The following is a 26,532-nucleotide window of genomic DNA, read 5'->3' on the forward strand; positions in this document are numbered from 1 at the left end:
CAGTCACTACCTTTCCACACCACTCTGCATGCAGTTTGCAGAACACTTCATATACCTCATCTCTTTTATCCTTGAAAGTTCATAGAGGCAGGCAGTCCTCATCTGGCTAGACTTGACCCGGGAAGGGCCTTTTTTGAAAATAAGAAAGTTAGCTGTCTGCTAGCTCATAAATGGGATTTACTTTGGACTGCTTAGTTCTAAGGAATCACAAGTCCCTGTGAAGGTCACCTATATGAGGGACATAGGTGAGGGACTAATTGGCAGTCCCATGAGTGGGTATACCTTGCTGGGAGTTCATTTGAAGTCTTCTTACTTGCTAGGCGTGCTCACTCTATACCTAAATGTTAGTGAAGAACTTCTCTAACTACCTTCTCTCTGTCAGTTTATGAACATTCGCCTGGTTCTTTCACCTGTTGAACTGTTTCATTTTATTGTCTGTTCTAAACGCTGTGCTGTGGACTTTGTTCCTAAGTAGCAAAGTTCTCACTTGCTCTGGAAAAAAGAGCTCACCTTGAGACAGGTATCTACAACATAGTATGCGCCAGGGCAGAGAAAGGAAACTACTGAGACCCAGCGTTATGTGAGCATTTTAAACAGCCCAGCGGCCCTTCAGAACAAAGGTCATTTCTCAGCTCTTAGCAGAATGACTTTTGGCCAGATAAAATTTCAGTGTTTGGGTTTAGGGTGGCCAATTAGTTATAACCTATGGTGTTAAAATGAAACGGATTCTTTGGTGGTGAATATTTTTTTTAGCATGCAAGAGGATTTCTTGGCGGAGGGTTCATCGGAGGTAATTTTCAGTCTTGAGGTTGAAGTTCTGCCTGTTATTCAAACAGCTGGGCTCAGGGAATTAGTCCTCAGTGTTACTATTCAGAGGCCATTCGTTAGGGAACTCAGGTGGTTTTGCTGCGTTAGCTCAACTCTTCTAATACCCTGATATGTGCTCTCGTTTCAGAGGTCAGCTGGCGGCTCCAGTCCAGAAGGTGGAGAAGGTAAGGAGACCTCTACAAACTTGGACCAACTCAGGTGTCAAAATGGAAGCAACCTGATGTTGCTCCCTCTTATCTCTGTAGATTCAGACAGAGAAGATGGAAATTACTGCCCTCCTGTCAAGCGAGAAAGAACGTCATCTTTAACCCACTTCCCACCTTCACAGTCAGGTAAAAGCTGCAGACTTCGATTGGACCTGAAAAGTATTTGTTCTTATGAACCCTCCATTCCCCTCCAACATCTCTCATCCATCATCTTTCTCCTGCCCAGTCCAGTACCACCCCCAAGCATAGCACCAATTCAAACCAACCTGAGACTCAGCTGTCTCAAGCACCTATTTGGAGACACACATGTATTTTGCAATTACCCAAATTGAAATTCATTCGTGGGAAGCTGATGTAAAATCTTTTACATTTGTGAACCTTAAGGATATCACTTTAAGGAGTAAAAAACACCCCTGAAGATTTTTCTGCTTATATGAGTATCATAAACTCACAGAATATACAATGTAGAACTCCAGCATCCTTTCGAGATCATCCCTCTAGCCCACTCAGTTTCATTCCTATTTCTCATCACATGAATTTTGGGCTTTGCCACATTTTTTTCATTGCTATGTGACAGGCCCGTGAACATTGTGATTCAAACTGCCTGGGTGGTTTGCCTTCCAGGCTACAATTGACATCTTTTTTTAAAGATCCTTGGCTGTCTAGACAGGTATTCCTGTGGAAGGAGGGAGCTTTCACTTCCTGGTTAGTGATTTTATTCCTTCTTGTTTACAATCTACTCTGAGCCACAATTTCAGCGTCACAAAAGTACAGCTCAGAAAAGAAGGGGGCATTTTATGCTGTGACCGTAGGCTGAAAGAGCAAGGTACCTCCCAATGTTTTTCCCTCTTGGCCCACTTGAAAGCTGTCTCCCCTCCAGTCCATTGGCACTTAGGAATACTATCAGCTCTTGATATCTAGGGAAATGGAGAGATAACTGGTACCGATAATTTGAGAAACATTGTTTTTGCCGTGCCCTCTGATTACACATAACAGTGTTCTGTTCTTACTGCTGTCAGAAGTAAGATTTCAGCTCTAACTTCCACTTCATTTGTGGAAGCATGTTGGCTGGCCTCCACCCTGGGAAACAGGTGGTATTGCAAAGGAAGATTTTAAATGGATGAAGGGGTTGTACCCAACTGGCGACTCCCTCGCCATCTGGTGAGAAGGAGCAAGGCCAAGGCAGAGCCACATGAGACTTGGAACATCCACTGCCCCTGCTTCCCAGGGGCACAAGGACATCCCCCCACCTCCCCGGTAAAGGCCATCCTGCCATTAGGCAAGTCCACAGGGACGTGCCTCTGTTGGGAGAGTCTAGAGACCTGGCTCGTGGCCCCTCTCGGTGGGAAGGGTGACCTGCTGCCTGTGAGCCCCTCTCACTCACCTTGTTTCTCTTTTGTTCCCTCCCTGTCTGCACCGCCCTGTCGACAGTATCAAAAAACAATGTTTTTATGCCATCGACCTTCTGCGAATCATCTGCAGGCAATTCTGACTCAGAACCAGGTGAGCCTCCAGCCTCTCTGCCTTTTACAGTCAATGACTGGGAAGTTTTCCTGGGATAAAAAGTAATTGATACTGTATAATAAGATCTTAAACAGGAATGTCCATTTGCAATTAGGATTCTTTTTCATTTCCTAACTTTTTTTCCCAATTCTCCAGCTTGTAAATTTGGAATCCAGTGTGGGACAAGGCTTTAAAATCCCTTAAATTTCTGTTACTGCAAGCTGTGCCTAGTTACAAGGAGTTATAAGTCCATTGTTAAAAAAAAAAAACTATAAAATGTATTATTCATTTTTTGATTTTACACAAGTAATACATTTGTATTACTAAAAAAAAAGGAAATCAGAAGTACATAGAGTAAAAGGAGTCCCCTTCCCCTTTCTTACTCACCCTGCCATCCCAAAGTTAACTACTGTTAAGCTTGTGTAATTCTCCAGACCCCATCTCTATGTATAGAGTTCTTAGATTAATTTAAATTGCTTAGATCTATTCTGATAAATATATTTAATCAGAGCTTTGATATATTAAGGAAAACAGCTTGACCCCTTCTGAAGAATGTGAAGCTTTCCTTTTTTGGTCTTTTGCTGGAGAACCAACTCCAAGGATTTCCTGAAAGTTTCTCCCACGTGGCTGAAATTCCTCATAAAAGATTTAATGAGCGAGTTTAACAACCCAGATTCTGTAACCCAAGCTGCCTTACATAAATTCATTGTCGACTTCAAAAGTATTGCAAGAGAAGTCATGCCCTGGCATGATGATGGTGTCAAATAAAAAGGCACATTTTTATAACTTGGAGGGTTGATTTGATGGCACCATTTCAACCCTTTTAATTCAGTTCTACTCTAAAAGCAAACTCTTTGGAGCTGACCTCCTCACCCCAACCCAAAGAGGGAGAAGCTTGGTTTTTAAAGGTCCTCAGGGCTCCATCCCTGCTGATTGTCACCCCTTTTTCTAGCTAGCACATCGTTGTGTGGGGGGGTGCAGTTTGCCAATTTGAGGTTCTGGTCTCAGTGGTCTCTGAGCTGAGCATCTTTTTCTATCTGTGCTGTCGAGCTCTATCACCTGTCCCGTGGTGGCCTCTGAGGTATCCTCCAGCATCAAGAGCAGGGTATCCTTGGCGAGAGAGGGCAGCTCAGGCCTGGTTCACAGGCCTGGACCTTGGTTGGAAGTGGCCAGTGCCCAGATTGTGACGGGAGTGTGTGGCATCTTATCAAAAACATCCACTCTTACAAGCAAAATTTCTTGGGTCCTTCCCTCCTTTTATTTTTAACCTTTTCATTTTGAAAAAAAAGAACTGAAAAGTTAGAAGTTTTAAGGAACTTCCCTATACCCTTTACCCATAGCTCCCCTTTACTTTTCACCAGTTGTCCCAATCTTGCCTTGATAGCAAAGAGTTGGATCCCAGGTCACATACCACATCTCTTCTCAGTCTGGAGCAGTCCTTCAGTCTTGCCTTGACTTTTGTGTCCTCCATATCTATGAAGATTATTTTATAGATTGTGAAGGCCAGTCATTTTGTAGAAATCCTTCAGTTTGAGTTTGACATTTCCCCGTGATTAGACCCAGGTCCTGCGTTTTGAGCTAAAATCCCACAGAAGCGATAACGTCTTCTCAGTGCGTCTCAGCAAGTGGCACACAGTGTTTACCTGTTTTGGTACTAATGGGTTAACGTTGATCACTTGATTAGGGTTGAATCTGCCAGATTTTTCTACTATAAAATGCCTTTTTTTTTTCTTCCTTTGTAATAAATATTTTATGGCACATACTTCGAGGCTCCAAAGAATCTCATTTTTGTCTCACTGGTCCCCACTTGTTTTAGCATCCACTTATCTTTTCTTCATGAATTAATTATTATTCTAATGGTTGTCAAATGGTGATTTTCTAATTTCACCGTTGCTTTTATCTTTGCTAACTGGCACCCCACCGTAAGGAAGCACTTTCTCTTCTCTTTATTTATGTATCTGTTGATTTATGGTATCGGTAGGGACCTGAGGGTTTCTGTTTTAGTCAGTGGGTTACAGTGTTCAGATGACTCAGATCTTGCCGGTGGGAGCCCCGTCCAGCCAATTCCAGTGTTCTTGTGACATGTCCCCATTATTCTTTTGAGCACTCCTTTGCTTTCTTTCCTACAAGATGTTCTAGACTCACCTTGTTCTTCTCCAGTCCCAGCCCTGGAGTCAGCCCTTTCTCCAGGGACCCTTGGTTCTTTTTCATGGAGAGTAGGATTTAGATGCCAAGCTCTGGGTGCTAATTGTGCCCGTTGCTGTTGGAGTGTCATAGCCCGCAGGCCCTTTCAGCCGACAGAGCCAGGAGCATATTCATATGCATTACACACAAGTGAAGGTTTGAGTGATCCTGGCTTGTCCAAGGAGAGCAGTTGGGTTCACCAACATGTAGGTAACAGAAGAAGTGCCTTCCTGTTCTGTTCTGAATTTTATTTGGTTTTGTTTCATACCTGAAACTTTGGTCTGACAAGGCTTTTTTTTTTTTAATGTGTACAATTCGTTAGTTCTTAGTATGTCCATACAGTTGTGCAGCCATCGCCATTATCTAATTCCAGAGCATTTTCATCAACCCCCAAAGAAGTCCCATACCCATCAACAGGCACTTTCCAACCCCTCCCCTCATCCTTTGAAAGCCATGAACCGGCTTTCTGTCTCTCTGGATTTATCTGTTAGGACATTTCAAATAAATAGGAACAGATGCAATATGGCCTTTTGTGACTTGCTTCTTTCACTGAACATGATATTTGCAGGCTCCGTCCATGTGGTAGCAAGTATCAGTGCTTCGTTCCTTTTCATGACTGAGTAATATTCCAGGGTATAGATGCACATTGTTTATCCATTCATCAGTTGATGGGATGTTTGGGTTATTTCCACTTATTGACCATTATGAATAATGCTGCTTTGAACATTGTGTGCAAGTGTTTGTTGGAAAGCTTGTTTTCATTTCTCTTGGGTGGGATTATTGGGTCAAATGATAACTGTATGTTTAACCTTTTGAAGAACTGCCAGACTGTTTTCCAAAACAATTGCATCATTTTACATTCCCACCAGCGGTTTATGAGGGTTCCAGTTGCTCCACATCATCGTCAACCCTTGTTATTAATCTTTCTTTTTAATTATAGCCACACTAGGGGGTGTGAAATGGAATTTGAGGTTTCAGTTTGCATTTCCCTGATGGCAGATTATATTGAGCATCTTTTCATGTGCTTATTGACCTTCTGTATATATGTTATGGAGAAATGTCTATTCTCCTCCCTTGCCTATCTATTAATTGGATTGCCTTTTTAGTTTTTAGTCAAAAGTGTTCTTTATATATTCTAAATACAGGTCCGTTACCAGATACGTAATTCGCTTTTCCTTTCTCTGGGCTTGTCTTTTCAAAGAATGATATCTTTTGAAGCATAAAGGCTTAATTCTGATGAAGTCCAATTTATGTTCTTTTTTTGCTTGCATCATATATAAGAAGGCTTTGCCTAACCTAAAGCCATGAAGATTTCCTCCTAAATATTAATTTACTTTTTTCTAAGAGTTTTATAGTTTTAACTTTTATGTCTCTGATCCATTTTTTTCCTTTTTTTAAAAATGTTTTTATTGACACATCTTCACACTCATAAAGTCCATAAAGGTGTACAGTCAGTGCTCACAATGTCATCATATAGTTGTATATTCATTACCATGATTGTTTTTATAACATTTGCATCATTCCAGAAAAAGATACAAAAAGAAATACTCATACATCTCATACCCCTTACCCTCCCTCTCATTGACCACTGGTATATCCATCTACCCAATTTATTTTAACCTCTGGTCCCCCCTATTATTTGTTTATTTTTTAATTCATATTTTTACTCAGCTGTCCATACCCTGGATAAAAGTAACATCAGACACAAGTTTTTCACAATTTCTGATCCATTTTGAGTTCATTTTTATATATGGTCTGAGGTACGGATCCAACTTCATTCTTTTACAGCAGCTATCCAGTTGTCCCAGAGACTGTTCTTTTCTCCTTGTGGATGGTCATGGCACCCTTGTCAAAAATCAGTTAACTGTAAAAGTGAGGATTTATTTCTGGATTCTTAATTCTGTTCCATCGGTCTGTATGTCTGTGCTTTTGCTAGTGCCACACAGTCTTAATTACTGTGGCTTTGTAGTACATTTTGTGACTCCTCCAACTTTGTTCTTTTTAAAATTGTTTCAGCAATTCTGGGTCCTTGAATTTCCATATGACTTTTAGAATGAGCTTGTCAATTTCAGCAGAAGCATCAGCTGGGATTTTGATAGGGATAATGCGTCGAATCTGTACATTAGTTTGGGGAATGTTGCCATCTGAACAATATGAAATTTTCAGATCCATGAATATGGATGTCCGTCTATTTATTTCTCCTTTAATTTCCTTCAACAGGGTTTTGTAGTTAGCACAGTATACATTTTGCGCCTCATTTGTTAAATCTGTTGCCAGGTATTTCATTCTTTTTGTTGCTTCATAAATGGAATGGTTTTCTTAATGTCATTTTCATATTACTCATTGCAAGTGTGTAGAAATACAACCTGCCATAATCTTGTGATAGGTTGGACCTTGGTACCGTGCAGCACTGCCTTTGGCCCCCTGTCCATTCAGAAGCCGCCGCGGTAGCCTGTGAGGCTTCTGTCCCAGTCTTCATTCCCCACAACTACTCTGATGGGTTATATGAGACCATCTCCTTTCCTGAGAGGGATAAGGTCTCCAAGACACAGATCACAAGGTCTGTGTGGACAGTGGCTGTCCTGAAGCCAGGCCCTGGAGCCACACCAGAGTTCCCGGGCCTTCCTGGTCTTCCCTCTGCCTCTGTGAATGCGTCAACCCAAGCTGGAGTGTTCATGAGGGGTGGCGTCCTTGCAGGTGGGCAGAGCAAGCGGCCCTGCTTCTGGAAGGGAGCTCTGCCCCCGTTTACTTCCCTTGGGCCCTATAGTGTTCTCTGGGCACATCTGAAAAGGGAGAGCCAGCCCAAGGGCAATCTGAAAAGGGAGAGCCAGCTCTCATCCACCACTTTGATCTCTTCACCACAGAAAATGTGTCTCATTTCCCAAACATCTGTCCATAGCACTCTGATCACATTTGAATACTCTGGCAGGTAAGTTTCTTTGGAAAGGGAAATTATCCCAAGAACCTTCCTTCTGTGGCTCCCTGACATTCTCCAGGGCTTGTGTGTACAGCGCAGTGTCAGGTTGTAATTGTTTCTGAGACTCTCAGTTCCCAGGTTGGCCAGCCTGGAAGTAACCCTCCGCCTGCAGGTCTCCTTGGCAACAGCTAGGTTCCTCACTGAAGTTGTCCTCCTCACTTCTGTCTTGCACATCTTCACCCTCCAGCTTGCTACTGTAAGCAGTTCATACTCAGTCAATGTTTCTGCAGCCCCTGCCACCTCCCCACACTGCCTCACAGCCTCAGAAATTGAACAGGGCTTCTGCAGTTATGTTTTTTGCTTTGTTGTTGTTTTTTAAACTTTCGCTGCTATTTCCAGACTGTTTTCACCTTCCCAAACCAAAACTCACTCTCACTTAGAAATAACTCCTTGTATCCCCCCTCTCCCAGTCTGGTGACCACGATTCTAATTTCTGTCTCTGTGATTTTGCTTACTCTAATTATCTCATATAGGGGAAATCATGCAGTGTTTGTCCTTTTGTTCTTTTGTGCAACATGATGTCTTCAGGGTTCATCCACCTTGTAGCAAAACAAGCGCTTCACTCCTTCTACAGCTGAATATTATTCCATTGTCTAAATGGAAAACATTTTGTTTATCCATTCATCTGTTGATAGCCACTTGAGTTGCTTTCATCTTTTTGGCAATTTGGAATAATGCTGTAGCGAACATTGGAGTACGAGTATCTGTTCAAGTTCTTGTTTGCTTTGGGTATATTCCTAGGCATGGAATTGCTGTGTCATCTGGCACCATAACTCTATGTTTAACTTTCTGAGAAACCACCAAAGAGTTTTATATAGTGGCTGCACCATCTTACATTCCCATCAGTGAAGTATGAGGGTTCCTGTTTCTCCGCATCCTCACCAATTGTTTGAGTTTCCAAGGTGCCGGAACGGAATGACTTTTAAAAGGAGGAATTTAATAAGGTGCTAGTTTATAGTTCTAAGGCCGAGAAAATGTCCAAATTACAACAAGTCCATAGAAATGTCCAATCTAAGGCATCTAGGGAAAAATACCTTGGTTCAAGAAGGCTGTTGAAGTTCAGAGTTTCTCTCTCAAGTGGAAAGGCACATGGCGAACATGGTCATCATTTCTCTCTCATCAAGAAAGGCACATGGCAAATACAATCAGCGTTTCTTTCGACTGGAAGGGCACATGGTGAACACTGGATCATCTGCTGGCTTTCTCTCCAGCTCCCCAAGAGGCATTTTCCTTCTTCATCTCCAAATGTCGCTGGCTGGTGGAGTCCCTGCTTCATGGTGCTGTGGCATTCTCTACTCTCTCAGATACTCCCCCTTTCTCCAAAATGTTTCTTCTATTATAGGATTCCAGTAAACTAGTCAAGATCCACCTGGAATGGGCAGAGACATGTCTCCATCTAATCCAGCTTTATAACCACTCTTTATTGAGTCACATCTCCAAGGAGATGATTTAATTGCAGTTTCAAATATACAGTGCTGAATAGGGGTTAGAAGAAACGGCTGCCTTTATAAAATGGGATTAGAATTAAAACATGACTTTTATAGAGTACTTACATCCTTTCAAACTGGCACACCAGTCTTATTGTTTTCAGTTTCTTTGTGTTTTTTTTTTTTTTTTTATTTTGTAATAACCATTCTAGTGTGTGTGAAGTGGTATCTCCTAGTTTAATTTGCATTTCTCTAAAGGCTAATGATATTGAGCTCAGAGGCTATTTGAATATCTTCTTTGGAGAAATGTCTGTTCAAATCCTTAACCCATTTTTAATTGGGCTGTTTGTCTTTTGTAACTAAGGTATAAGAGTTCTTGATATATTCTGGATAGTAAACCCCTATCATATATGATTTCCTAATATTTTCTTCCATTCTGTGGTTTGTGTTTTCACTTTCTTGATAATGTCCTTTGATGCACAGAGGTTTTTAATTTTGATGAAGTCCATTTTATGTGTTTTTTTCTTTTCCTGCTCATGCTTTTGGTGCAAAAGCTAAAAATTCCATTGCGCCTCCTACAATGATATTTCCCTATGTGTTGTCTTTTTGAGGTTGTTGATCCATTTTGAATTAAGTTTTGTATATGGTAAGAGGTAGGGATCTGCATTAATTCTTTTGCATATGGATTTCCAGTTGTCCCAGCACCATTTGTTGAAGAAACTGTTCTTTCTTGGCCCCCTTGTAGAGAGGTAGCTGATAGAAGTGTGAATTTATCTCTGGACTCTCAGTTCTATTCCATTGGTCCATATGTCTATCCTTATGCCAGTACCACAGTGTTTTAATTACTGTAGCTTTGTAGTAAGTTTGAAATCAGGAAGAGGGAGTCCTCCAAATTCGTTCTTCTATTTCAATGTTTTCTGCTGTTGAACCCAATAATGAGTTTTTCACATCAATTACTCTATTTTGCAGTTCCAAAATTTCTGTTTGGTTTCTTTTTATAATTTCCATCTCTTTATTTTGTTCAGACATTTTTCTAATTTCCTTTAGTTCTTTGTATATGGATTCCTTTAGCTCACATTAACATATTTAAGACAGTTGATTTGAAGTCGCTGACCCATAGTTACCAGTGCTTGAGCATCCTCAGGGATATTTTCTGGCAAATTCTTTTTTTTATTTTTCTGTGAGTGGACCATACTTTCCTGTTTCTTTGTGTGTTTTGTGATTTTTTTGTTGAGAACTGAACATTCTGAGTGTCATGTTGTTATAACTCTGGAATCCAATTCTCCCATTCCTCTGGGATTGCTGGGGTTTCTGGTTTTGGGGGCCTGAGCTGTCAGTTTATGACTTTTCCAAACTATTTTTGTTCCCAGATGGGGAATGGAAATAGAAAAAAGAAGAAAAAGTAGGTCCTGCCTCTTTGAGACCCCTTCTGCCACTTTTCCCTGAAGGGGTTGAAACAGTGGGTTCCCTCAGAGTTGGCCCCAGCAGTGTGAACTAGCTAATCAGAAGAGGGGCTCAGCCATCAAAACACACTGCCCCAGAGTTTGGAGGACTAAGTCTATAGCCTGCCCTGGCACCAGCATACTGTACCAGGAACCCGGGCTGCAGTTCCCACTCCTGCATATATGCAGTTGGGGGATTGTAAGTGGCAGACACTTACCCAGGGGGTAAAATTCACCAGTATTTACTCCAGTATACCAGTCTCTTCCTCCTGCTCTTCCCTGGATGCCTGCGGTGTTCCATTAAACTCCAGAGTTTTAAAATAGTTGATTCAGATATTCCTGCCAGTTTTTCTCCCTGGTCTGTTATTGTTTCAGTTTGGAAACTTTTGTGTAGTACTCCAGGCCCACGTTCTTTAAGCCCAAGAACTAATTATCTGCCCTTTCTCACCCATGACTTAGCTGCCCCATCTGCTGCTTACATTTATTTTGTGCTTCTAGAGGAGAAGAGCAGTGGGTTCCGGTTGAAGCCACCGACACTCATCCATGGCCAGGCACCCAGTGCAGGTAGGTGCTGTCTTGGAGGAGAAGAAGCTTGGCTTCTTTAGACCTTTCCAGTCCTCTCTGTAAGGGTCTTTTGGCACAGCCCTGTCACGCAGCCCCACCTTTACATCCCTGACACGCAAGCATTGGGAAAGTTGCTTTAATAAAGGAAGCTGTTAGGCTAATTCCTTAGACCAGGGAGGTTAGGGCTCCTACCAGCAAGCTCCCTACCGCTTAGCAGAAGAGGGGGGGCGAAGCGCAGAGCAGGCTTGGGCCATCTGGGCTTTGTGCCCAGCGATCACTCAATTGATTCTGACCCTGGTCTCTCCAGAGCACTCTGGCCCCTGCATGCTGCAGCACAGTGCTGACCCTGACGAGCAGTAGCTTTGCCCCTGGGCCTCACTGTTAGTACGCGGGGCCAAGCGGATGGAGCCTTCGGGACCCATTCCGGGAGCTGGGCAGGGAGCCTCCACAGGACAAGGAGGTGTTCTGTCTTCGGGCTTGCTTGGTTGGTGCTTGGAGAGGGATTTTTTCAGTTTGATATTTTGAAAAGAAATACAGAGGGTACCTTTACATGCCCCCAAACAGAGCCCTAAATCACCTGTGGTGCCACTGCTTTTGTCTCAAAGTGTCTTGAGGTCAGGATAAGGAACCTCTCTTGATTTGCCTTGCCACGTTATTTTCTTAACTGGATTAATTCACAGGCATGATCAGTTAAATGGGAATTTTGTTTAATCATATTAAAAAAATGAAAATAACTGGAATCTGCAGAAAATGTCTTGGCTGTAAAAAATAATAACAATAAATGTGCTTCCCTGCAAAGTCTAGCATATGAGGGACATAAAATGGGTGTGGATTTTCTGTGATGCACCTGAGACCATCCCAGGGTGTTGCAATAATGCCATTGCCACTCCTGAGGTCTGAGGGCCCTGAGAAAGCCAGCTCCTATCCCTAGGTCTGCCGAGCCAGAAGCCCAAGGAGCAGCAGCGCAGCGTGCTCCGCCCAGCAGTGTTACAAGCCCCTCAGCCAAAGGCTCTCTCACAGACTGGTAAGAAGTGTGCACCCGGGGCCTGGACAGCCGTGTCGTGTCATAGTGAAGAGAACACAGGGAGAGTGGTTCAGCTATCCTTTAAATCAGGTCCCTACCCTGTCCTTGGTGAACCCCACCAGGGGAAAGCCTCCCTGCAGTTCTCAGGCGGAGCACGAGTCCACTGTTGAAACATGCTCTGGCCCTTCCCGACCTTCATAGTAGCTGACACATCTTTGTGGACATTTCATATCTTTACCTGCATGTTCACAAACGCAAAGCTTAGCCTGATGCTTTATGGCTCCTTTAAGAAGCCTGTAGGATTTCTGGTCAGGCGTGTGTTTTCATCCTGTTGGCCAGCCTTCGGACTTAACTCCCGGACTGAGTTTCCATTATATTCACACAAGTCAGGGCTTTCAGTTAATCCTTAATTCCCTTAACTCTATGGGCTTCTCTTCCTCTTGATGTTTCCCTAACTTAAAAATTCTTTACCAGAAGCAATTCAAAATCCAACATTACAAAAATCGTTAGTATTTCTGAAGAGTTTTCAGATACATGGAAATTTTTTTAATCTAATGCTTAACAGTCAAAGCCAGATTTAAAATTGCATGTGTCATGTTCACAGCTATTTAAAGAAAAAAAATTCATCTAAGATTTTGTGACTTTTAAGTGATGCCAGAGCCTTATCATTAAAGGGGAGAAATCACACTATTGCCCCATGTAATAGGAGGAAGCTCTAGAAGTGGCCCAGCACTTCAGCAGGTCACAGGTGTCCTCGGGGGAGGAGGGCACAGCCTGCATGTCTGTGACCCCCCTGCCATCCTGCATGTCTGTGACCCCCCCTGCCATCCTGCGTGTCTGTGACCCTCCTGCTGTCCTGCGTGTCTGTGACCCCCCTGCTGTCCTGCGTGTCTGTGACCCCCCTGCCGTCCTTCTCTCCCACAGTCCCGAGCAGCGGCACCAATGGGGTCAGCGTCCCAGCAGACTGCACAGGGGAAGCAACATCTGCATCACCTGACAACCCCGCCCGGAGGAGTCCCTCGGAATCTGCTGATGAGACCCAGGCACCTGAGGTCCGTCTGTCCAGGGGCAGGGAGAGCTTCGGGCACCAGGCTTCAGCTTGAACTAGAGGGTGAAACCTCTTGGGTTTAGCTGAACTGACAGGCTGTTAACCTGTTCTGGGTAGTTTCAGTATTGGCCTGTTGTCAGGCTTTCTAGATTTGCTTGCTGGTATCAGTAGGTCACTCTAACTGATGCGACAAATTACTGGAACACCCAGGATATTCTCTCACTGTCACTGGGAGAGCAGGATACTCTGAGAAAAGCTTTGCCATAAATCCCTGCATTGCCTGAGCTTAGCACCTTTTTCCTTTTGTCACTGGCCAGCCCATGAAGCCTGAGGCCCTGGGAGTTCCTGGGGCCAGAAGAATGACTTTTGTTGGGAAACATCGAACATTTTTCATGAAGAAATGTTCCTCTTCTTTCTATTCACACTTGAAAAACCTCTCAGGGATTCATCTGTGTGTCCATTTAAATTAAATGTTTCCCTGAAGAGTCAGCTCAAATATAGTTTGGAATTCTATAGGCCAACAGCATATGTTTCTCAGTAGTGTCTCATGTAATAACATTTAACAAAGAGCACACTTTTTATATTGGCAGAGATTGATTTGAAATCAGAGTGGCAACAACACATCAAATCTCCCATGTAAAAAGCCAGATTGGATCTGTTTAAATTAGTTTCCACTCCTTCCATTTCAGAGGACAAGCCACTGCCTAGGATTTTTTTTTTTTAACTTTTTTTATTGTATAGTATAACATATATACAAAGCAAAGAAAGAAAAAAGGAATAGTTTTCAAAGTACCCTTCAACAAGTCATTACAGGACAGATCCCAGAGTTTGTCATGAGCTGCCATTCCATCATCTCAGGTTTTTCCTCCTAGCTGCTCCAGAACATTGAAGGCTAGAAGGAATTTTTTTTTCTTCTTTGTGGAAAATAATATATTTACAAAAAAACAATCAGTTTCAGTGCACAGCAAAACAATTAGTTGTAGGACAGATTTCAGAGTTTGATGTGGGTTATAATTCCACAATTTTAGGTTTTTATTTAAAAAACATAAAAAGCTTAGCTGCTCTAAGATACTGGAGACTAAAAGAAATATCAGTACAATTATTCAGCAGTCATACTCATTTGCTAAACCCTACCTTCTCTGTATAACTCCATCATCACCTTCGTACAGTTAGATTTTATAACATCTCCGACTACCCCCCACACACACACCACAGTTTCTCAAATTGTAAATGTTACTTCCTGCTACTTCTTGGATAGTTTGATAGTTATGGGTCTTCAAGGTAGTAAATCACCTATATAATTTAAGATGAAGGGAGACCTAGAAGTTCTCCAACCCACCATGTCCTCCATCGTCCCCAATGATGAAGTTACGGACTGAGCTGAGACAGCACCAGCTGCAGAACTCGTCACCTTACTGGAGCGTTCTCACTCTGTCCCATCCTAGGGGACAGGTGACCTAGGTGCACCCACCCATTAGCTCCCACCCTTCCTCCTCCAAGGCAGACAGATGTACTTCCTCAGATCTTTGAGCTTGAAGGTCTTGCTTCTCTCATCTTCCCTCCTTTGGGCTGAACATCCCTGGGAACTGGGTTTACCCTTGTACAGCATGGTCCCCTGACCTCTGACCCCTTCTCTGCCATTCGGGGCCCCTGGAGTCTGTTGTTGCTTAGATCTAGGTACAGCCCCAAAGCCTGTGCTCCATATGCATCAGGGGTGGGTCCACACACGGCCACACCGTCCCGTCAGCAACTGGGGACTCTGCGTGTAGTTGGCACCTGAATTTAATACTCCCTGCTCACCGGGCACCTGTCAGGGCCATCCCTTCACCCCACCCAGCACTGCCATGCCCCCAAGCTCTGCAGCACCACCCAGACTCCACTGAGGTTCATGAGTCACCATGCCTGCCCTTCCACGGTCCTGAGGCAGGAACCCAGCAGACCCTTTACTGTCACGGCCCTGACTTAACCATGACACACTGCCTGTTGGGGATGGAACTAACTGAGGTGCTCTCCACCAGGGCGGGACTTGAGGGTTTGCGTGACATGGGCCAGAGCTCACCGATTCATTCAAGGGAGGTTTTAATGTCTTTCTGGAGAAGAGACTCCCTATCCCTGTCTGGGACTAGGCTCAAAAGATTTGCTTAGTAGTTTACAGCCTTAAAACGCCTCCACAAAACGGTAAACATCTACTGGGTCAACAAGTGCCTGGGCCCATCCATGCCCATCTGGGCCCATCCATGCCCATCTGGGCCTCTTCCCCTGCGTCCCCCACCCCCATGTGGAGCCCAGCAAGGAAACATTTATGCTCTCAACCAGCAGACTAACCGTTGTAATTTATGTTGTGATACCTTGGTCCTGGAACTGATATTGTAACTCTCATCTACCCTGCCAGCTCGGAGAGCTGAGTATAGCCAGGTGCTATTATACAGTGTTTCTCAAGTATGAGTTCGTTAGTCTTGGCTGTTTTCAAAGGGTCTCCTGGGAAAACCCTGTTTCATGTCTTCCTATTGTACACATTCCCAGAGCTTCAGCCCAAATGCTTTTCATTTTAGTTTGTTTTCAAATTGCACAGCAGCTTCTGTTGTCTAGCATAAGAAAAGCATATATGAAGTACTGGCAACTCAGTATCCCCATATCCAAAGATAAATTAATTCATTCTTTTTTTTTTTAATTCATTCTTGAAATGTTAAATTATAAAAGAAATGCCTACATGTTGAAAGTATTTGAACAACACGAGAATCCATAAAGGAGATAGTAGAGTCCATTTTTCAGATAAGAGCCCCCTATCAACAGGAGTAACCTGTCAACAGTTTTTCTTCTCTGTCTCTGATTTTTTTCCTGGGTATTTCTAAACACACACAGGTTTGCTTTTGCTTTAAAAAAAAATTTTTTTGCGTGTATTTAGAGCAATTGTAGGTTTACAGAAAAATCATGCAGAAAGTACAGAGTTGCCGTTGGGTTTACTTTTAACAGAGATAGAATCACACAGCTTGCCTTTTTTCACGGTGGACATATTGGGTGCTGCAGTTCATGTGAAAAGTAGGCCTCCTTTCTTTGTCACAACTGTATGTGTGGCCCAGGGTAGCCTGCATCGTCAGCTGTCTAACCCCTCCCCCGATGCTGGGCATCCGGGTGGTTTCGGTTCTTTGTTGGCCCTGCAGCACTACACTGAACCTTTTCATGTCTCTCTTTGCACCTTGTGCTAGTATTTCTGAGAATGAACTCGTAGATGTGCCAGTTGGGTGCGTTAGGCAGGAACATTCCCTTTTTGAATCGCCTCAACTGGGACAGAAAGACCACTGCGTGGCTTTTAAAATCAGAAACAGGTAAGACTCAAAGGAAATATTGATTGAGAGTATCCTAATAAAACAGCCTTGCAATCATCCATTAAAGCCCTCACGCTTTTTTTTTTTTTTTTTTTTTTTTTTTGGCAAGTTAGGTCCCGCAGAAGACCCAACCTGGTTTTGAATCAGGGCCCTCAGCCCAGGACACATGGGAACCAGGTGTAGCAGGGCTGGGGACCAATCTCTACTGCTTGATTTCATGACATCCAAGCCCATTCTCCCACACGACTTCCATTTGGCTAAAGCAAATCCAGGGAGCCAGCAGCTCGAGACTGGTGGCCCCAGGACTCCTCCCCACAATCTTGCCCTAAATGTCTGGTCCCCCTCTGCCCAGCACCTGCTCCCCCTCCCCCAACACACACCCCCCAAGGTGAAGCATTGAGTGCACATAGTGGTAGGGGATTGCTCGTCTTGTTTATCTGGGCTGAATATGTTATTTTTCCCATTTATTCTGTTTTAATAGGAGAAAGAGCCCCAGAAAAATGAGTCTAGCAATACTTCTGAGGAGGAAAACTGTGAGAAGAAAGAACAATTTACACAGCAAGCATTTATATTCGGGCAAAACTTGAGGGACAGAGTGAAGGTATGTGATCGAAGCATTGAACAAGGTGGTGAACTAATGAACTATTTGTTTCTGTACCTCCCACAGGTTAAACAATAGCAAGTCCCCTCTCCCTTAAAAGGGGGAAGAAGGATTGGGAAGCAAGGGAGGAGTCAATGGGGGTAGTCTCTTGACTAATGGTGGCAACCTTCCCACGCCTCCCCCCACCCCTATGCTCCCGGCTCCTGGAACACGTGGCAACAGGACGGCCTGGCTGGGGCACCCCCACCTCCAGTTGACCTTGGAACTGCCTTTCACCACTCTCTACCATGAGCCAGACGCAGCAGAGGTTTCTGGTATCAGGCTCCCTTGTTCTCCATCAAGCAGGCTTACCCCTGAAAAATGACGTTTTCATAGCAAAGGAGAAAGCAGACAGCACAGTCCAGTGCTTTTGACGTTGCCAGAGAGATTTTTATTTCCTTGTTTTAGAGTTTTTCCACCTCAACACTGTTGACATTTGGGTCCGGATCATTCTCTGTGGGGGACTGTTCTTTGCATTGTTAAGCAGCATCCCTGGGTTCCATCCACCAGATGTCAGTATTAACCCCACCCAGCTGTGACAACAAATGCCCCCAGATACTGCCCATGGTTCCCTGGGGGCAGAGTTGTCCCGTCCTCCCCACCCCCCCATTGAGAACTACTATTATATATATTTTTTTAAATACTGTTTTATCTTCCCCAAGGAGACAGTGGTATCTGGCCACCCTCCTGGTGTATTGGCATTGTCTGGTATTTGAGTCAGGCTCGGGGAGGGGCTGGCATGGTGGGATCATGGCTTGGAATTCTGTGTAGGAGCTCAGGGAATCCCAAAACTGGGCAGTGCCACCTTCCCCACTACAAGGAGGGAATATCCTTTCCTGGCATTTCCAGCCCTCATCTGGCAAGAAGCTTCTTTAGAAGCCCAAGAGGCAGCCTAAGGGGCAGTGTCTGGAGAATTTTGGTTGTCATGATGGGGTGCGTGTAGGGTGGTGCGACCAGCATCGAATGGCAGCGCCCAGGGATACTGCGTGGCACCCTACAGTGCACGGGCCAGAGGATGATCTGGCCCCGAAAGTCAGCAGTGGTGAGATAAGAAACCCTGGAATAAGAAAACAGAATCATTGCTGTGTAGAAAGCATGGAATTGTGCTGTCTGCTTTCTCCTTTGGTTTTTACCATTCAATAGAAGCACAAAGCCCCCATGAGACTTGAAAAATAGGTGTTTATGTTGCCAACAGTATTAAGGCAAAATAATTAGTACCCTGGGGGTGGGGGGGGCTGTACCCTCTAGGGAGGAAGGTGGAAGGTGTGGGAGACTTGAATCCACCCCACTGAGGATAGGAGCCTGATCAGGCTTGACCGCCGGCTCTGAGGCCGGATTGGTTCTGTTCCTCAAGTCACAAAAGGTGGATGCTTTGAAATTAGGATGGTGCAAGGGACTTTAAGTCTGTCAGTCAAATCCCAGCTTCTCCAGTGAGAAGCTAGTTTCTTACCCCTTCTGAGCTCTCTTTCCTTGTTTGTGAAATGGGGTTGCTAATATACACTTTGCAGGAGTCCTGTGAAGGTTTTTATATAACATGTTTAATGGACTTAGCAAAGCACTTGAGAAAGGATACATTTCTATATGTTTATAATAAACCCCTTCGAGTACCAGGTTTGTGAATACTCTGTTCTTTTGGTACAGAAGCATTGAAAAAAATGCCAACAAGGTGCCAGCTTGAGTCTTTTTTTTTTTTGCAAGATAGAAAAACCTAATGCTTTATGAACTGTTTTTCTTAACATTTAAAAGCAAAAAAAAAAGCTCGTAGTGCTGAAGTGAATTATAGCCTCTCCTCTCCTCACTAGTCCACACATGCGCATGTGTGAGTACATGTGTGTGATGTTCCAGAGGGTGTCATTCTCTGTTGTTTCCTTTCTGTTTGCCAGTTAATAAATGAGAACAGTGAAGTGGCTGACATGGAGAATGCCGGACACCCAGGCTCAGAAACACCAACCGCGACAAACTATTTCCTTCAGTATATCAGCTCCAGGTGAGTGTCTTGGCCCTGGTCCTTGTGTGGGGAGGCAGGTGTGGAGTAACCACAGCTGCAGAGGGGCTCAGGGCCCTGGGGCAGGCATCTTCCCAAGAGGTAGCAGAACCTGGGAGCAGAGCTGAGCCTGGTCCTTCTTTGGAAAGTGTGGTGAGGGGAGGCAGATACATCCAGAGGGCCTGGGAGAGCAGTGCTGTAAGACTCCAGCTTGCCCTTAGGCCCCTGTTCTGTCCCACCAGGCACAGCTTTGAAGGAGCCAGGATGGGGCGGGGGGGGGCTTGTCCTAGGTTCTGGCAGATAACAAAGTGGGACCAGAATTCACTGGGGTTGTCCAGGGACATATGAGGGACATAGCCTCATGGGCCTCACACCCAGAATAGGACTAAATGGGCAGTAGTGGCCGAGGTAGGGAAGGCCCTGGGCCCTATCAAGTGGCCCCACTGGTGAACATGTTCTCCAATGCATGGGTGCCCCCCAGGTGTTTCAGAAGGAGAGCGCATGTCTGCCCGGAAGCTGACCAGCAGAATGCGAGAGCAGGGGGTTGGCCTCAGAGGGGCCTGGGGTGAGCGGTGACCTCACCTCTTAGCCATGTGCATCCTGGTTAAAGAGCTCATCCTCTGAGTATTTTAAGATACACATTGGCATTTCAGAGTGGGAGGGGGTCACAATCCATGACAGTCTCACATTGGCAGCATCACAGTGGGGCAGCAGCTGACACAGGTGGAGTGCTTAGGGACTGCAGTCCCTGGGTCCAGCACTTTCTTAGCATCCTCCCATTTACCCTGCCTGCAAGGGAGTGGGGGGTGGGGGGTGGATCTAAGAGACGGAGCTGGGCTTCATTCCTGGGGTTGGGCAGCTCCAGCCCAGTGCCAATCCCTGAGTCAGTGTCCTCATCTGCATGCGGAGGGTGACACCTGCCTTCTGGGAGTTGAGGATAAGTGAGCCTGGTCAGGCAGGTCACATGGTGCCTGGCAGAGAGTAGTGCCCAGGAGAGGCGAGCTGAGGGTCCTTATGCAGCACAGCTTGGAGATACTGATGGCCTCTCAAGTGCCAGGCCTGCACCCCGAGGGACAGGCCAAGTGGCGCCTCGGCCTAGACTGCCGCATGTAGGTCTTTGGTTGTGGTTCACTGACTATGTATACACGCGTGCATGTGTGTCCATGTGATTGCATTCGTGTGTGAGAGTGCGTCCATGTGCAAACACACAAGAGGTGTCTTTGACTGGCCCTGTTAGCTTTCGGTGTCCCCACACTCACAGCTTCCCTCTCTTCAGTTCAGAGAACTCCACCAGTAGTGCCGACGCCTCCAGCAACAAGTTTGTGTTTGGCCAGAATATGAGCGAGCGCGTCTTGGTGAGTGGCACTGTTGGGGCTCTCCTTCCTGGGCACTTGTGAAGATCGCGTCAGGCACTGTCTGACAGAATTTGCAGCTGTATGATGTTTGAGAAGTGTTGAGAGCCCAGGGTGGGATGTGGGGGGAAAGGCTGTCTCCTCACTTCTTCCTGGTCTGGTTGGGTCCACAGAACTGCAAAGCAGATACTGGTATACAGTTTAACAGTTTCACTATTTCCTTCTAGATATTCTAATGCAATAAAAATTAAAAAGTGCTGTCTATGAATGCATGAGAATTAAAAAAAAAAAAACTGCAAAGCAGAAACCCATTGCCTGGGCAGAGAAGGGCTGAGAGCCACTGTCCTGATGCAGGGGCTTTCTCTCCTACAGCGATGGCATCCGGAGGCCCATACAAACACTCCCTCTGCCCTGTGTGCCTCCGTTTCCCCACAGAGCCCACCAAAGTTAAATGAGGTCGGTTCAGATGCCAACAGGGAAACCTCGGCTGCAGAGTCCGGGTCTGAGCCCACATCCCAGGAGGCCACCCCCGAGAAAGGTACATTATGGTCTTCCTTCCTTGTGGAAGAGTGGCAGGGTGTTTTCAGGGGCTAATTAGTGGTGGGAAACTGTCAGTCCATGCCCTGCTTCACCCCAGCAGTAATGGCCATCTCTGAACCAGTCATTGTTTGAAAGTGGTGATGCTGGGGTTTCATTTTCAGAGCCGGAAGGCAGAGGTGTGCAGCTTGAAGAGAGTGAGGGCTCCTTGTTGCTGCGTGGGGGGTGGGCAAGTGAGAGGAGTGCCGGACAGGGTGGGGCATGCCTAACCAGTCACTGCCCATTTCCGGTCTGCTCCAGGGCAGCAGGAGAGGGAGATGCCTCATCAGAGACCTCTGTCCTCTGTCAACTGGGAAAATGGGAGGTCCAGGTCTGCAGTTCGCAGCTCTCGCATGGCCTCCCTGTAAACTCTGAGCCTAATTGCCCGGTGCATTTCCAGGCCCCAGGTGGGGCCCGCCTGGGTTGCTGGCACCCTCAGGACCACCCCCAACTCTTTTGGTTGCCTGAGAGGCATGCATTCTCCCTGCACTCAATAAATAGTCAGTGTTATTTAGCTAATAACATTTCAGAGTCCCTGGCCGAGTCAGCAGCCGCCTACACCAAGGCAACTGCGCGGAAGTGTTTGTTGGAAAAAGTGGAAGTCATCACCGGGGAGGAGGCAGAGAGCAACGTCTTACAGGTGAGCGGAGCCAAGTGGGCCTCGTGGCTCCTCGTGCAGGTTGAGGGTCAGGACCGGTGGTGTCCCCCCCACCCCACTCTGCCTCTCTGGACATCCGGGAATCCAGCCCCCAAGGGTTGGGCCTCCACCCCCAGGCCCCCAAAGCAAATGTATTGTTTCACTTCCTAGAGCAAAAAATCATCTGTTTTGAGACTCTTCACAACACAATTATACAGACTATTGGAGCAAACACCTTCTCTTGTCACCTTGATTAACTCCCATAAACACTGGTCACACCAGCATCTAGTGGTGTTCTGTGAGGGGGAGAAACATAATAGACGCAGCAGACCTTCATTTCATCCTTTGTTTTCACCGCCTCCCCTCCCCCTCCTGTGCACAGGCCTCCGTGTGCTGTGGGCCATGTGCAGAGAGCATGGTCCATGGGGATCTGCACGTGCTTTCTGTGAAGGATTCAACAGTTAATAGTTTCTGTCACATATTCTGTGTTTTTTGTTTTTTGTTTTTTTATAACAGCTTTATTGAGATATAATTCATATACCATAACAAATTTACCCTTTTAAAGTATACGATTCAGTGGTTTTTAGTATGTTCACCAAATTGTGGAGCCATCACCACTATCTAATTTTAGAGCATTTTTTTCCCCAAAAAAATGGGGAGTCACGCTGCATTTCTCTATTCCCCACCCCTGACAACCACTAATCTGCTTCTGTCTCTATGGATTTGCCTATTCCAGACATTTTGCATAAGTGGAATCAACAATACATGACCTTTGTACCTGGCTTTCATTCAGCTTGTCTTCAAGTTTCATCCATGCTGTAGTGTGTATCAGAGCTTTATTCCTTTTTATGGCTGAAAAATATTCCATTGCATGGATAGATCACATTTTGTTGATGGATCCTTGGGTTGTTACCCGTTCTGTAGGGTATATACCTAGGAGGGGAATTTCTGGGTCATAGGGTAACTGTATTTAATGTTTCCACAGCAGGTGCACCATTTCACATTCCCACCAGCAGTGTGAGGGTTCCAGTTTCTCTGCGTCATCACCAGCATTTGTTACTCTTTTTCATTCTCACCATCCTTGTGGGTGTGAAGTTGGTGTCCCATTGTGGTTTTGATTTGCATTTCTTTCACAATTCTTTGTTGTTTTTTTTAAATAACTTTTTAAAAATGTAAGATCAGTTCTTAGCTCAAGAGCTGGGCAACAGACAGGCCGTAGCACGCTGACCCTGGTAGCCTACAACGTCTCACCACAGTTAGGGGTTGGGCATTGCAGTGAGTGCCAGCCTGGCTCCCTCTCACCGGGACGGCCATCGCGTGTGTTCCAGATTCAGTGTAAGCTGTTTGTCTTTGACAAGACCTCACAGTCCTGGGTGGAGAGAGGCCGGGGGCTGCTCAGACTGAACGACATGGCCTCAGCAGACGACGGGACGCTGCAGTCTCGACTGGGTGAGCTGCTTGGGCGCTGGGGGCCTCCTAGAGGTGTGGGTTCAGAAGGGGTCAAAGGGCAGGGAAGCAGGTCTTCAGACTTTTATTATAAAAGAGATGTCTGTTTTATGGAAACAGAAGAAATCGAACATCAATTTTAAATCTCTAAAGAGATAAATCTCTGCTAACTTTTGGTGGTCTGCGGCTCTTTCTTAATGAAATGGGGTGGTTTGTATCCTGCGCATTTCACATTTCTGTAAGGTTCCTACATCAAGTTTTCTTGAAAAATACAACTGTTTTTGAAAAATTACTACATTAATTCCATTGGCAACTAATGTGTTTATTTCCCTACTGATGGCCACTTAGGGGGTTCCTAAGGGTTTTTTTTGTTTTTGTTTTTGTTTTTTGCTACTGTAAATAATGCTACAGGGCATTTATGCACAAATCTTATTCCCAGCAATATATTGTTACAAAAATATGAATACATGCATACAAAAGTGGGTATATGCTTGTCTTTGGGGGAAAAAATTCACATTTATGTGAAGTGTACCTTATTGTTTTTATCTTCCCAAATCGTGTTTGTCTTCCGGCTTTTACAGAAACATCGATTTTTGGCCCCGTCGTGCTCAGTTTACTGCCTCTAGGCCTTGTCCTGTACCCAGTTCTCCTCGTCCCTCCTCTTTGGGGACTGCGCTTTTTTCCCCCATTGACATCCTCTTGGTTTATTTACTTTGCATTTTTTTAGTCTAGGAATTTCCAAACCAATGTGCACACAGTACGCACAGTGTTCTGAGTCCTCTGGACTCAGCCCCTCCTCCTCAGATGCCTCCTTGTGACCACCTTGTCTCATCCACACTCTCCCTCCTACCCCCCAACCCTCCCAAGATGTTTTCAGAGGAATCCCAGGCTCCCTCTCGCCACATGCATGGCCTCTGGGCCTGCTCCCTGACTTCCTTCCAAGCCCACCTGAGCCCCTCCTCTGCTTCTGGGTGGCACCTCAGACCTGTGAGGCTGAGCTCCCAGGGTTCATGGAAGTGGGCATAGGGCCATCCTGTCCGTTGGGGCCCTGAACCCAGGGTCTGCCCAAGTTGGCCCACCCACCTCTTGTCCTGTATGGCCGTTCTGTGCCCCTGGTTGGAGTGGCATGCTTCTGACCACCGCTGGACCAACCCCTGTGGGGAGAGCAGGGCTAGCAGGAAAAGGAGAGGCTACTTATACCTGGGGTTACAGGGGCCAGGGCACAGGCAGGCCAGGTGGGTTCAGGCCCAGACCCCAGCAGGTGCGGCCAGCAGCATGGGCGTGGACACTCCAGGGTGAACACGTGATGTAGGGTCATTGCCCCAGCCTTTCTCCACGGTATGCGGCGTGCTTACACACACACCCTGTCCAGTCATCTTACAGTCTGCCTCTTGATGGATGCTTTAAGAAGCAGTTTGTTTCTCTCCCTCTCCCCTAAGAAAACCACAAGGATGGGGCTGGGACTGGCCTGTGAAAGGAGGTGGCTAGAAGTGAGGATTGGGCCAGGAATGAAGGGGACAGAAGTGGGTGATTGGGACTTTGGGGGCCAGGAGTGAAGGGGTGTCAGGAGTGGGGAGCTGATGGAAGTAGGGTGCAGTCGGGAGGGTACTTCACTGTCCTGAGGGAGCAGCCAGCCCAGCCTCGAGCTGCCCTTCCCAGGAGGAAACCTGATCTTGACATCTGACGGGGAGCCACCACTCCCAGTTGGCTCATGCCTTTATGGCCTTTGTGGTAGTTCTGGAACTAGGGAGACATCCCACCCCATGCTGGGCAGGGGATGCCAGGGCAGGCGCCCAGAGGGCGGGTTGGGAGCCCCTGCCCACCGAACAGGTGGGAGGCTTTCCCAGATCTCGGGAGAATCCTGGGGTTTTGCCTCTTTGGTGCTGGTGTTCCCTGCAGGTAGTGTCTACCCCCATGGCTGGTTGCAGGGTGGTCGGAGGCCCCGAGGGCAGGGCTGAGGGCTTTGTTGGTTGCAGTGATGCGGACCCAGGGCAGCCTGCGGCTGATCCTGAACACCAAGCTGTGGGCCCAGATGCAGATCGACAAGGCCAGCGAGAAAAGCGTGCGCATCACCGCCACGGACGCCGAGGGCCAGGGCGTGAAGGTCTTCCTCGTCTCGGTGAGCCTTCACCCTGCAGAACGGTACCCCCAGAGCAGCCACGGAGAGCAGGCGCCCAGGGGCTGCCATGTGAGGCTGCCGCTGCCTCCATATGCCTCATGTTACCGCTCAAGTTGAGGCACCCCTAGGCCAGGTCAGAGAGACGCTTGGCGGGGTGCCAGGGCCACACACTGATGCTGGGAAGTGGGTCGGGGATTATCCCAGGTCTGCTGGAAGGGAAAGCCCATTGGTGGGCGGGGCTCCACGCTGCATTCTCCTGGAGTGGGGCTGTGGCCAGGGCACTGGTTGGAGGAAGAAGGCATGTGGGGGAGGGGCAGCTTGTGTCTCCTAGTGCCCAGCTGTGCAGGAAGAGGCCATGCCGCTCCAGAGAGGCAGGGGGAGGACGGGTCGTGGGGCTGTGGGCATGGGCCTGCTGTCCTGGGCAGTCAGGATAGAGGCAGGCCCTGGTGAGGACACAGAATTGACCTCGGGTGCTGCTACAGCTATGATCTAGAACACAAGTCGGTTTCCTCCCTCCTTTTTTTCCAAGTTCCAGCCAAGCTCAGGGTTTAGGGACGATAAGCTCTCAGCCACTGGGATAGGCGGATGTGTACTGCTCATCCACAAGGAGAAGCAGTTAAGAATTGGCTGGGCTGAATGATGTGCTCAGGGGCAGAGGAAGGCCTGTGCAGTGCCTGTGATCCTGCCACACACAGTGGTCATGTCTGTGACCACGTGAGCCCTTGTGTTGCCTGGAGCTGTAGCGTCCTTTCCAGAGCGGCAGCCTGAGCAGTTGGGGAGGCGGGGTACCAGAGCCGTAACATGGAGGAACACTGGTGGACACTGGTGCCTTGTCACCCGGCATTTTCCACCCATCACGGGTGGGAGAAGCGGCTGCAGGAGGACTGGGGTCCCACCTTGTGGCCCCTCTCACTCACAGGCCAGCTCCAAGGACACGGGCCAGCTCTACGCAGCGCTGCACCACCGCATCCTGGCTCTGCGCAGCCGCGTGGAGCAAGAGCTGGAGGCCAAGGCACCCGCCCCAGAGCCGGGGGTAGCCCCGTCCAACGAGGAGGATGACAGCGATGATGACGATGACGTCCTGGCTCCCTCAGGAGCCACTGGAGGTGGTGAGCAGGGTGGGGCTGCAGCAGGAGGCAGCTGCTTTGTCCCTACCCTCCACAATTTGGGGCTGGTGGTTGCTCGGGTTCCCCACACCCAATCCACCGTCTTGAGCCTTAGGCCCTGGTTGGACCTCTGACCACAGCTG

General features: G+C 46.7%; 1 protein-coding gene across 28 annotated transcripts in view; it reads left to right on the forward strand.

The window, feature by feature from the left end:
- RANBP3 (RAN binding protein 3) overlaps positions 1-26,532 on the forward strand; it is a 59,704-nt gene that overhangs the window by 31,770 nt on the left and 1,402 nt on the right. For 20 of the 28 annotated variants that reach the window (XM_077121006.1, XM_077121008.1, XM_077121016.1 and 17 more), the window contains 14 exons: positions 956-992; positions 1,074-1,160; positions 2,466-2,537; positions 11,066-11,131; positions 12,063-12,155; positions 13,080-13,207; positions 17,011-17,130; positions 19,053-19,156; positions 20,430-20,508; positions 20,878-21,043; positions 21,597-21,721; positions 23,047-23,167; positions 25,141-25,283; positions 26,203-26,392. In XM_077121006.1, the coding sequence (XP_076977121.1) occupies positions 956-992; positions 1,074-1,160; positions 2,466-2,537; positions 11,066-11,131; positions 12,063-12,155; positions 13,080-13,207; positions 17,011-17,130; positions 19,053-19,156; positions 20,430-20,508; positions 20,878-21,043; positions 21,597-21,721; positions 23,047-23,167; positions 25,141-25,283; positions 26,203-26,392 (1,531 nt within the window). The remainder of the gene's footprint in view (positions 1-955; positions 993-1,073; positions 1,161-2,465; positions 2,538-11,065; positions 11,132-12,062; positions 12,156-13,079; positions 13,208-17,010; positions 17,131-19,052; positions 19,157-20,429; positions 20,509-20,877; positions 21,044-21,596; positions 21,722-23,046; positions 23,168-25,140; positions 25,284-26,202; positions 26,393-26,532) is intronic. The other 8 variants (XM_077121020.1, XM_077121021.1, XM_077121005.1 and 5 more) reach the window with 5 other exon arrangements.

This window comes from Tamandua tetradactyla, chromosome 11 (assembly GCF_023851605.1).
Source record: "Tamandua tetradactyla isolate mTamTet1 chromosome 11, mTamTet1.pri, whole genome shotgun sequence".
NCBI lineage: Eukaryota > Metazoa > Chordata > Mammalia > Pilosa > Myrmecophagidae > Tamandua > Tamandua tetradactyla.